The 13,192-nt window shown below is 39.3% G+C and overlaps 1 protein-coding gene across 3 annotated transcripts in view; it reads right to left on the bottom strand.

The window, feature by feature from the left end:
* CAMSAP2 (calmodulin regulated spectrin associated protein family member 2) overlaps positions 1-13,192 on the bottom strand; it is a 115,319-nt gene that overhangs the window by 34,605 nt on the left and 67,522 nt on the right. For 2 of the 3 annotated variants that reach the window (XM_048496705.1, XM_048496704.1), the window contains exons 5-7: positions 12,314-12,346; positions 6,860-7,001; positions 2,541-2,680 (exon numbers count right to left, since the gene is read on the bottom strand). In XM_048496705.1, the coding sequence (XP_048352662.1) occupies positions 2,541-2,680; positions 6,860-7,001; positions 12,314-12,346 (315 nt within the window). The remainder of the gene's footprint in view (positions 1-2,540; positions 2,681-6,859; positions 7,002-12,313; positions 12,347-13,192) is intronic. The other variant, XM_048496706.1, reaches the window with a different exon arrangement.

The raw sequence follows: 13,192 nt of genomic DNA, 5'->3' as shown, positions 1-13,192 counted from the left end.
TATTCATATACTCAAATAGCCAGTGATGGATCTTAATGTTCCACTGTCTGAAAAAAAGGACTATAGTAATACAGGTACTGATGGTACCTTCAAAACACAATCTGCAGTTCAGAAATTAGCCCAAAGAACTAGAGTTGCCAGCTCTGGGTTGGGAAATATAGGTTTTGTGGATGTAGCCTGAGGAGGCCAGGGTTTGGGGAGGGACTTCAATGTGATATAATGCAATAGAGTCCACAGGGGCCAATTTCTACAGTGGCCAATTTCTCTAGATCAGGGGTAGGGAACCTGCGGCTCTCCAGATGTTCAGGAACTACAATTCCCATCAGCCCCTACCAGCATGGCCAATTGGCCATGCTGACAGAGGCTGATGGGAATTGTAGTTCCTGAACATCTGGAGAGCCGCAGGTTCCCTACCCCTGCTCTAGATGAACTATTGTCTGGAGGTTAGCAATCTTTCTCACTAGTACTGAACTGTCTGTCTCTCCTTTTTTGGCATCAACCATGGTTTATTGGTATATCTGCATCATCACATGACTTGTAACCTGTCTTCACAAGCCTCTATATTTTGTCCCTCCTAGCTCATTCCCCTCTCAGAGGTTCTGATAAAGGGAAGAAAGTGGAGCTTAGGCTGAAAGTGAAGAAGGGAGGGACCACACATTCCGGGCTGCCTTCCTATTTGCAAACTAAGATTTCCAGGAAGCTAAAATTACATTTGCATTACAGCTCAGAGAACTGGAGCAACAAATCTTACTTTGAAATCAATCTTTTGAACTCTTCTATATAGTACTTATCGTTAAAGTTAAATGCCACACTAACTTCTATTTCCCCCATCAATTCCAAACACCCCTCAAACCTTTACAAGAAAGGAAGTGAAGCATAAATGAATAAAAGAGGGACATCTTTTGAGAACAAGAAGAATGCTTTTAAAAGGCAACTGATTCCACCATGCAGGGAGCCTCCTGTATATTACTAGGTATCCAAATCCTGCAAAAAATTATCAGCTGCCTCCCACCTCAGCTTTTAAGACAAACCGTCTAAGGCTATTTAAGGCCAATTCAGTGTTTTTATTTAAAAATCAATATTAAGAGAAAAACTGTCTGTCAAGAATAAAAGTAGCAGGGTGCAGGCAGCAATAGGCCTACCTGTTTGATTTTCTAAAACCTAAAAATGTTTTATGAAAGGGAAATCAGAAATTCACATGGCATGTTAAAAAAGGAAGTAGAAAACCCAAAAGAATGGAAAAAAGGATAACAGGCAGAAGAATCATCTAGTGCCAGATCAATCTTCAAGCTTTCTTACAAAGAGAGCTTTGTTCCTGAATCATGGCCATGATTTTTTTTTTCTCCAGTTTGGAGCAGGACTGTGAATTCAGCTATGTTGGCTGCTTCCCTAGACAGTTTCAAACTTTTCCACTGTAACGAACAGCTCTTGCATTGTTCATAGCAACCAGCTTACTCCCGTCTCACTACCAAAAGAGTCAAATTCAAAACCCTCAGGTGGATTTACTGTTTGGATTGGTTGTTAAGAATCAGGAAAGTAATTTCACAGCAAACATATATGAATATGCAGGCATCATTTTGATGAGCAGAGATTAGGATCCAATCTTATCTTGCCACACTAAACACATACGCCAAGAGCCATTAAAGAGACTAAGGAAAGCATGGGTGAGGAACAGATCCTCCAAGTGGTGCTGAGTTTAATGCTTTGATTTTGTATGCCAGCCATTCCCAAACTATGTGCTAATGGATATTTGTGTGACTTCAGAGAGAGTTACTACCAAGGTCATAAGAAATCAAACTACAGTTTTCTAGAGATAAATTAGTGTAAAATATTCAGTTAAATTAGGAAACCAAGAAAATCTCCCCATTTTTGTTAGCAACTATCTCTCACAACAAATCCCTAAGCAAAGTTTTTCAGATACAAATCCCACTGAAATAAAAAAGGATTTCTTTCCAGGCAAGCACAGAGAGAAACAAAATGCAAGCCTTGGTTCCTTTAGATCCACCTTGCAACGTGTACAGAAAGGTTAAAGAGCTTACACTTAAATATATTTATTGAATATATTTTTACTACTAAAAACTGGCTGTATACTTTACACTTACAAATTACTTTCCTGTAATCCACCTGTGAAGACTGCATTTAATTGTAATTAATTTTTTTTAGTTTGTTCCAGCTTTTTGGGAAACTGGGATATAAAACAAACAGGGAAATGAAGTCAGTTACCTGCTCAAGTAAGCAAAACTCTTTAGAATATAAACTTCAAATACACAAAAATGAACAGACATCAAGTGTAGGTCAGGGATTTTTTAAGCTATACCCTAAAAATAGGCAAAAGCTTCCAAGAATTCTAGCAGGAAGTAAAAGCATTGGAAGATCAGGTCTTTGGAGAGGCAGCACATACGTTCAAAATGAATACTACCCAAAGACCCATTTACACCTTGAACAAGCACAGTCTCACAAAGCACATTACAAGCAGCACAAGCACACTGTAGACATGGCTTCCTGTGGAGAATCACTCACATCACAACTTTCTTTTTTACCTTTACTGAAGAAGCGGCATAGAGCATATCTTCAAGTGAAAAATGGCAACATCGGTTCAAATACTCCTGACAAAATTCCTGTATCAATTGCAGATTATACAAACTGTCAGCCAATGACATGGTCTCCTTCAAACAAATATCTATGAAAGAGAAGAGTTAGGTAATTTTACAAACCAGAGTATTTCCCAGTACATTGCACATTTATTCTTAAAACCAGGCTTGGGGGGGGGGGGGGGGGGGGGGGGGGGAGAGAACTCCATAATTCTAAGCCATCTATATGGTTCTTTACAAACCCCCTTCCTTTTTCATGAATAAATGGGAACTTTTAGCCTACAGGATTCCCTCCTTCCTGCCCCCCTGGCATTCAGGACCAATTTCACTCTGTTTAGAAATGTACTATAGTGATTTGATTCTGAGTAATTTCAGTTTTATTAAGTCTGAAATTTTAAAAACACTCCGCCTTCAGAGAATACTTTCACATCAACCTTTCAGATACCTCTTAAATTGTGGAGAATTCTAGAGCACATTTTAGGGTGTATAGTTGGTTCATTTACCAGCCTAGTGAGCAAGGACGTAGGTAAGGGGGGGGGTTCCCGGGTTTAACCCCCCCATTACATGTCCGAAGCTCCACCCCGTTGGTGTTTTTTTGTATTTTCAAGTGTTTTTTCAGTTTTTGGCCTGCAGGGAACGCAGTTTTTAGGCTAGCAGCACCAAAATTTCAGGGATTTTTTTGGACTCTCCTGATGATACCACCCAGGTTTGGTGAGGTTTGGTCCAGGGGGTCCAAAGTTATGAACTCCCAAAAGGGGTGCACCCATCTCCCATTGTTTCCAACGGGAGCTAATAGGAGATGGGGGCTACACCTTTGAGGATCCATAACTTTGGATCCCCGGAACCAAACTTCACCGAACTTGGGTGGTATCATTAGGAGAGTCTCCTAAAGATACCCTGAAAGTTTGGTGCTGCTAGCTTAACAACTGCACCCCCTGACAACAGACACCCTTCCAAATTTCCCCAGATTCTCCTTTTAAATCCACCCCCTTCGGCATGGATTTAAAGGGAGAATCTGAGGTCCTTAGTTTAAACATTGAAAGTGATGCTGTTTCGGGGTGGGGGATAATCCACCCCAAAACAGCATCACTCTCAATGTTGTTTTACCTGGGTACCCCAGATTCTCCCTTTAAAGTGGATCCAAAAGGAGAATCTGGGCTCCCTAGTTTAAACACCATTGAAAGTGATGCTGTTTGGGGGTGGATTCCAGCATCACAGTGGCCGCCCATGGGAGGGGGCGCAAAACTCACATTTTGCACCAGGCTCCATTTTCCCTAGCTACGCCTCTGCCTGGAGGGCAGGGTAGAAGGAACTGCCGGCTGGGAGCCCAGCTGGTGGGGTGGGGGGTGGGGCAGGGGAGTCTGCCGTCCCTGGCCTAGGAGAGCTGATTTTATAAGGGGGCGTGGCTTGGGGAGATGTGGCCACACCCCCAGGGGCATAAAAAATCTATACCTACGTCACTGGTACTGGCTTGCCTGACATAAATTTCTCAAGGTGGACCTTGGAGTTCTCAAAAAATTATGATTGATCTCTAGGCTACAGTACAGAAATAAATTCTCCTGTAGGAAATAGCACCATGGAGGCCAGATTCTATGACATCACATCCTTGTTACTACTTTTGTGATATCATGCATATAAAATTGGTAGGTAGTGCCATAAAAGGTTTATGTATGTATGTATGTATGTATGTATGTATGTATGTATGTATGTATGTATGTATGTATGTATGTATGTATGTATATATTTGTTCGATTTTATAGGCCGCCTCATCCCCAAAGGGCTCTAGGCGGCTCACAATGATCCCAAACAACCACATAACAATTCAGTGAATCCAATAGGATACATAAACCATCTAAAAACAATAATAAATTAATTGTACTTATATATAGTTCTTGACAGGGGGTTTAACAGATATGGATGTTGGCTGGGGAGGAGGAAAGCATGTGGTGTGAAGTCGAATGTCTGGGTGACAAAATGAGAGGAAGAACCAATGACTGCGAATTGGAAGTGAAGTGATGACAGGATATTATTGGGGGGAGATATACATACAGGGGAGAGGTTAATACGAGAGGACAAGTTTTCATTTTAGATTTTTTTTAGATACGGCTACCTAGGCAGGTAAGATTTGTCAAGTGAGACACCAGGAAAGTCAGAAATTAATCACAGAATTAGGAAGGATTGATTTATTGTTGGGTATTTTGAACAGTTCTTCCCTTTGACTGATTTATGTTTTTAAGGAATTGGGCAGGAGGCTGAGAAAGACAGCTGAATGTTCTGAACCCTGCGTGTCTCTTAGGTGGATTCTGCATGGGCCAAAAACAGTGGTGTGAAAATGGTGTAAACCCTTTTGCACTGTTTTAAACCATTTTACACAGTTTCCACACCGCTGTTTTTGGCCCATGCAGAATCCGCTTTAGACTAAAGGTCCTTTTTATTCATTTTATCTTATAAACATCGTTTTTGTGAACCCTGATGACTTCAGGGGTGATGCTCATGCTAGTCGGCATTAGTTACCAAATGGGAATGCAATTGAATATCGATCTACCAGTGTGACCTGGTGGCCGGACTATTTATGGGAGCTAAAAGAGGCAAGGAAACAAATTGTACTTTAGTGAGAGAAACACTTCCAACTCTGCCCTCCCTAGGCATTGCCCCCAAATCTCTAAGAATTTTCCAAGCCAGAGCTGGCAGTCCTATATAAAGCTCTGTGCTGGAGAGGGTTGAAATGGGGAACCAGGTATACTATTCTGAGGTCCTTGAAAAGATGGGGGGAAGAGCTGGAGATTATGCATTCTAGAACATACCAACAACACTTTACTGCAGAATCATATTATAAGGGAAGAGCAGTACCAGCAGATAAGTTCTCTTCAAGAGAAGCTGCTCCACCATTACAAACTTTTGCATCAACCCCCAAAACCTCTAATATGAATTTAAGGTAAACAGGAGTACTAGTGTAACTGCCTATATTAGTCCATCTGCCTTTAGGTATGTTCATTATTTCGGCAGACAATAACGTACATCTGGTATAGCGCTTATTTGATTTAATTACTCTGCCTTCTTTGTAATGATGTTTTAAATGCTCACATATTCAGATAAAATGAAAAAGATTAATTAATGATAGAAGCACTTCAAGTAAGTTACTCTTATCAAATATTCATGGTTTTGGTAGTCAAAAGATTTTTTTAAAAACCTAAGTAAAATAACCATTTTAGGAATTGCATTACTAACCCCTTAAAGCTATTGGTGAGCTATTTTACAAGCTTGAAAGGTCACAGCAGAGAACATATTAAGAACTAAGACAATGGAAGAAAGGAGACAATAATCAGAATCATCCATAAAACCAAACATGAAACCACTATGCAACTTAAATTTGTACATTAGTAACTCATAAGCAGTTGAATAGAAAACTACCATTTTACATTTACTGGGATATTCTCTGTGCACATCTGTGACCGTAACCAATAAAGAAGCTGTTGCATAACTAATATTAAATAATTAAGATCTGTAGCCTATGAGCTAAAGAAAGGACAAGAAATGGATTTGGAATGCTGTAACACTCACTGATTCGCCAGTGGTTTTAAGTCTAATAATAATTTTAAAATGTTTTGTGTAACACTTTTCCTGAGAGCTCACAGTATTTCACACACATTAGTGCAGGAATCGATGGCTGAAGTTAGATTTGAACCAAGGAGTTCCTGGTTCAATGCTTTGACTATTATTTATAGTTAAGAGTAGAAATCTAGCCCAGAAATTTGAAAGCAGAAAGCTCCAATTGAGTAATGATTGAATTCAGTATTAATGAACAATACGGGTTGTAAAATATCCAACCCATAACGTTTATTGAAAGATATGCTATATTCATGTTACACAAGTTTTTGCTCTATATTTTTTATTTTTGTTAAACCAATTCCTCCAATAGTTAGCAGAAACTGTCTATATTTTCCTCAAGTTTGTGATAATTAGGGTAATTACAAACTTCTTTTTGAATTCCCAGGATTCCACTTTCTGTAGCAGGTTCATTGATACACCAGGCAGTTGAAACCATGTAATTTGTGCCCATTGATTCCACTCATTATTGACTCTAACAACAGGGTGAGTTCTTTACAAGACTGCCTCCAAATAAGTCGGTTTCTTTTTCTTTTCATTGCTAAATCAAGAAGGGTAGCTCTAATGTCAGTAACTAGACCAGTATCTCGTGCAACGCTCAATTGCCCTGCAGGTACTACCAACAACGGCTACAGCAAAAATTTAAAAAGTATCCATCTCACCCTCCAATCTTACTATATCCGGGCAGTAAAAATGGATCAAGGAAGCCAACGCACAACCATCTGTACCATCCTTCAGCAGATTTTCCACCAATGGAATGCAGGGCAGCTGCTTAAGCAGAGTTTGTTCCTTCCTATAACGGGCCTATCGTGCAAAAAGAAGAAAAATTAAATGGACCTATGCCCAGAAACATATGGGAAGGAAGGTCTCATGCTACTGATTCCATAATTACACACACAAAAATATTTCCAATCCAGACATCAACATCTTATTTTTTGCAGTCTTAGCATTTATGTTAAGCAAAAAGAGAAATTTTAGAGGAATACCGAATGCTAATTCCATTTACAGTAATACTTGTTTTAGCAATACAAGTATACTGTATAAATTATTCTGGAATAAACATTCCCATGGTATTCTGAGGACAGAGCAACAAAACTATAAATATTCAGCAGACAGATTATTCAGCTGCTCTCATTTAGCAAGACTTTATAAAAGGAAAAAGAGTAATGGTTTCTATTACTACTTGAGAAGCAGGACTAGAAATCAACTTTTTACTAAATTCAGAATTAAGCCTTTCAATACTAGTTCACTAAGTGGAATAATACATTTTGACAGCTAATGTTCTTCTATAAAATTACCACAGGCTGAAAGAATAGCTTGCAATAACACTTATTATTAATGAGAAAGCTGGGGGATGAGTGTGGCTGACAATAGCATTATGTCACTTTGGTGGAACCTGAAAGTGACATCATACCTCTCTAGGAATCAGTGGAATCTCTAGGATAAAACTACAGAACCTTCAGTGAGGAAATAGGAAGTCTAATGTCTAACAGTCTTGCCTTTCACCTTGAAAGCTTTCTCTCCAAGTGTCTGAAACATTGCCATCAATTTTTTTAAAAATGAATGCCTTCTTGGAAATCAGTATTCAAGGGGGAAGCATGCTTCTATTATCCTACTCAGCTCAGAAACCTTTATTAGGCATCAAAATAGAAAATCAACAGAGTAGAAACAAACAAAATGAAGTAGGTGAAATACACACACACACACACACACACACACACACACACACACATACACACACACACACGTATCCAGCATTAGCAGAGGTAAAATAAACAGAAAAAATAAGAAGGCCCCTCCCCCCAGGGATTAGTTCAGAGTGTGGTCAGAAACTTGGCCACCATTTCCAATATACCCTACTCCATCAGATCACTCAACTATTATTTCATCCATTTATTATGTTACATTGAAATTTGTTTTAAAAAATTTCCCTCCAAATTTGCAAAGGTGTAAATCTCTCAAAATTCACTGTACCGGTTTAAAACCACCTACTGGCGTATTAATGTTGGAAAAAATCTGTCAAGCTGTTATTCCCAACATTTGTGTAGATGCCCTAAAAATTTGAACTTATCTTTGACTTTAATTTTTTCCCCATTCATTGTTTATAGCCAGTGGTGGGATTCAGCAGGTTCGCACCACTTTGGCAGAACCAGTTGTTAAAATGGTGCTTGTAAACAACCAGTTGTTAAATCATTTGAATTCTACCACCGGAACTGGTTGTTAAATTATTTGAATCCCACCATGCTGAACTATAATCATGGAAGTTTGACATTCCCACTTATCTAGGCAATGATTAGCATCTAGCTTTACCACTGTGAAGAAAGACAAATGTACACAGTACCTCATCGATGACCTTTGTGCTTCTAGCTAGTGACTCTCCATGCCAGAGATGTTATGTATAGCAGCACTTGTCACATGAAAGCCTGACACTGCAGAGAGTTTCCTCCAACAGTGTCCAGCAACGTTTATAAAATCTTCATTCACTGGAAATTCCATGTGACAAGTGGAGGTGAATTTTAGATACTCTTGAGAATTAGTATGAAAATCAACAAAAATATAGATCAGATATTGAGAGTGCAGTGTCACCAAGAAAGAGGAATTTATTGTGTTCTTTGACTTCTGTTAACAAATATCATCTGTGTGCCAAGTTGGAATGCAAAGAACCATTATTAATGGATGTCCATAATCATGGGCTCCTTCTGGAGTACAGACTGAGCTGAGACTGAGTACAGACTGTTTTCAGAAGCACTCTAAGAGTTAATCCAAACAAGTATCAGGGCATTCAGCACAGCCCTGCTGGATAACAGTATACCTCAGCTACACATATTGGGGAACTCCTTATTTGAAAATAGATTTTTTCCCCCTATATATAGTTCTCAAAATTGCAGGGTTAACACGTCCATCCCTCCACCCAATGTTAGCTTTGCATACAAAGGAAATTTTAAATGTGCAATTACATTTAAACATGCCTTCATGCACATTTCTGAGGTAGCCCAATGTTGCAATGTATCCAAGATATGATTGTGGACCACCTTGGCTGCTTTTTTGAGAACCTGAGTTAACCCATGAGATGGGTATGATTTTATGATTGCTCAGTGAGTTTGAAATGGTCAAAAAAATCAAACCTAGTTGGAATATAAATCTGAATAAGAGATTCAAGCACTCCATCACATGTTCGCTTTTTAGCAAGATGATTAAAAAAACCCTTGCTAGGTTATCCCTCCACTCTGCCCACAACAATGGATCCTCACTTTGTTTTACTATTTTGGCTTACAATAGGAGAACAAGCAACAACGAATGATGCAGAAAAGGAACAATTTTAGAAAGGGGTGTTTATGAGACAACCAGTTAAAGGTTTCAAAAGCAGCCACAGAGAGAAGACCTGGACTGCAGTCACAGTTATTTATCCCTCACACCATTTCATCTAACAGAAATCACTCTTCTGAAGCTGCTTTTAAGTTCAATGGGAAACCAACAGCAATACAGTCTTCTTCCTCCAACACTTACAACAGCAGCTTTGGCATGAGGGTAATTTCAACCATGGAATGGTAAGAGGAAAAGTTTGTTTTTCCTGTACTGTAGTCCTGATCTAATGTGAACTTATACTCAGAAGCCTTAAGGAAAAATACTGTGAGATCCACATTGAAATCCTGTACAAAGTTACTCCATTCTAAGCCCATTTTGTTCAGTGGGTTTCTATTAGAGTAACTCCGTGCCATGCTATCATACATAAAATGTTGTCTGATCTAAAGAGGGAACAAGAGTCAAAATAACAAATCAGCCATTGTTAATAGGTTAATCTTTAATAGTGAGTTTTAAAAGCAATTATTTTATGCCTGAGTTTTACTGTAACTCAGTTATCAGCAAGTCAATCCCCCCAAAAAGGAATTTGTGGTGGGCAAACATACAGCACAGAAATCTATTATTTGTTTATAACTTATACATAATAGACACTTGATGTGGAGAGCCAATCAGCAGCCACAGGAAAAGATGCTACTGAGGAATAATCAGATGCACTCTGAAGCACAAGCAAAGTTGTAGGTTTACAAAAAGGTACCCAGGGCTAACCCTGAGTTCCATGCCCCCCCCTCCCAGCTGAGCCCTGTCAAACTCTGTGTGGAGTTTGCCCTGCCTCCGATCTCCCCACAGTGGGCCTTTCTGATGCTGGCCTCAGCTCAGGGATTCATCTTTAAACTGCAAGCTTGATCCAAGTCTCTTTGAAGCCAGAATCAGACCGAGCACCAGAGGCTAACTGGCTCTAGCTTTGTACTGTTGGCTCTTACTCAAGTATCAAACGGGGCCCCCAGCATCAAACAGGTCTGCCCCGCCCCGAACTCTAAATGGAGTTGGGGGCAGAGTAAGCACCACTCACCAATGTTCAACTGTGCCCCTGCCTCAAACTCCACACGGAGTTTGGGACCAGGGTGCAGTTTATTTATTTATTTATTTATTCCACTTTTATACCGCCCTCCCCCAAAGGGCTCAGGGCGGTTTACAACATAATTACAGGCAAGTGGATAAACAGGATAAAATGCTAAAAATTAATACCAGTTAAAATGCAGCGCTCCAAATCCATAAATATTTAAAACAGATGGCGTTCAACCATTAACTCCTCTAACTCTGAGAGGGGAACAGCGGATCTCAGTTGTTAATGGGCACCTATCAGCAGCCGGCCTCCCCAAAAGCCCGGCGGAATAACTCGGTCTTACAGGCCCTGCGGAATTCATTTAGGTCCCGCAGGACCCGGACAGCTGGAGGAAGAGCATTCCACCAGGCAGGGGCCAGGGCCGTAAAAGCCCTGGCCCTAGTGGAGGCCAGCCGCATCATAGAGGGGGCGGGGATCTCCAGTAGATTGGCCTCTGCCGAGCACAGAGACCGACATGGGACATATGGGGCCAGACGGTTACGAGGGGGGGTGCAACCCTGCAATGTGCCTCCAGTGCCCCCCTTACCAGTGAGCACAAGAGGCAGAACAGAAACCGTTCAACCATACCTGAATAAGCAGAATGACATGAGGAGTAAAAACATTTATTGTAGGCAGGGAAATATGGTCTCTCTAATGATGAGAAAAGAAAGGTTCAGTAGGCTCCCTCCCAATTCTGGGATTCATATTAATATTAGTGCCTTATACAGACATTCTACATTTTTTCCAGGTTTTCAACAGCATGACCTTCTTAAGAGTTTGATTTTTTTAAAATTAAAAAATTATTAGAAAACCCAAGTTGCTGAAAACTTGTCATGTTCTATGCTGCATAAATACCAGGGTGCTCCAAATATTTGTTGTTCTACTAATAAAAGAAGTCACTTGCAAAAGAGTAGTTGTGTGTCATTAGCATATATACTGCTGATCCCTCCCCCATCTATGCACTCCTTTGCTAACAGTTAAGCAGAATATGCAAGCTCCTGTGTGGCAGGAGTGCAAAAGTTGCCTACAATACATATGTATATTTTAAGTAAGATTGACAGCACACTTTCCAATGGCCAGTAACTTCAGGAAATAATGCACTTACGTTTAGCAGTACTAAAGACACACAGATTTCTTAAAGAATTTAAACTGATAAATTCTTCATAGGATAGTATAAAAAGTAAAACTGATTCAATATTCAAATTTCAGCTAACATTTTTTACAGAATGAAACGGATTGGATCACTTCTGACTTCTGCTAGCGCATGGGTGTAAGAAGACATCACAGAAAGCTAAAAACAACCATTTCTGAAGGGCTTTTTAAAATACAAATTATGCTCAAGGTTCGTTGTTTGCACTGAACAGAACTTTACAGACAAACCTGTTGCTATGGACGGATGATACCTTTAGGTTAAAAAGACTGGAAACTACACTTGTAAATATATGCATATTAAATAAATGCACATACGAATAAATGCACATTAAATTACTTAAACAACATTATCACAACTTAGTCTCCAGTTACTGGTAATCACAAATCTTTCCATAGTGTTCTCATATCATTGTGAAATTCTACTTGTCCTCTTGGATAGAATCTATTGTAAAACTCCAGCAGATATAGATGAAATGAATGAATAAACCAGCATGACATGGACAGCGCCATCCATAAAATTATGCTAGTGTATCAAAGGGAAGCAGTTGGGCAAACTTACAGGAACCAGTTTCCAAAACCATTTGGAAGGAGACTTCAGAGGAAGCAGCAGGAAAAAAGAAAAAAAGCAAAGAGCAAAGGAAATGTGAAAATTCTAAAAGACAAAACTCTACAATTCCATAATCACAGTTAACATAACATTCTCAGTTTTGAACAAACATGATAACATTTAATAGCATCTGGTGATCAATACCAATATTGCCTTTCATCACAAAAGATAAAAAGGCATTTGTCAAAACAATTATTTACTTTTTATACATCAAATGTTGACAGAATAATTATCACATAAATCAGTTTAGCTGTATCACAAATATGGCATTTTACTAGTAAGAATCATAATTATTATGTAGTAGCAATTTTATAAAGATCTGCATAGCAATTTGGAAATGTGCAGTGTTTACCTTTAATATAAACCTTTAAAGTTCAAAATATAAAGTTCAAAATATAAATATATTTTCTAAATGTGAGAAGTTTCACAGGACTCTAATGACACAAAATGCAAAATACATTCTGGCAACGGTTTGTGTTAAAAATGCAGCATAGAATAGCAGTAGCAAGAAAAGACAGCAGCAAGACACAGCTAAACTCACAAACGGTAGCTAGGTTTCCTATAACCCAAACATCACAAATACCTGTACAGTGTTTGAAATTTCCTGAGTTTCTTCCTCTCAGAACATTCCTCCATACGCGTGAAAGGTCTGTAAACGCAGTGAGTGTCACCAATGTGCTAAAGATATGGAAAGGAGAACTGCTTCGGGTGAGCCTATTTTTGCTTCCTCTTTTTTCCTTTAAAGCAAATTCTACAGCCCTTTGGAATTGCCTTGCAAACTCTGGGAAGCTTCAAATGCAATTCACTGGATTCTACAGAGAATCTTCTGAG

The sequence above is a fragment of the Sphaerodactylus townsendi genome, linkage group LG05 (genome assembly GCF_021028975.2).
Source record: "Sphaerodactylus townsendi isolate TG3544 linkage group LG05, MPM_Stown_v2.3, whole genome shotgun sequence".
Lineage (NCBI taxonomy): Eukaryota > Metazoa > Chordata > Lepidosauria > Squamata > Sphaerodactylidae > Sphaerodactylus > Sphaerodactylus townsendi.
Note: the sequence above shows the minus strand (reverse complement) of the source record. Positions and strands in the feature narration are given on the sequence as shown.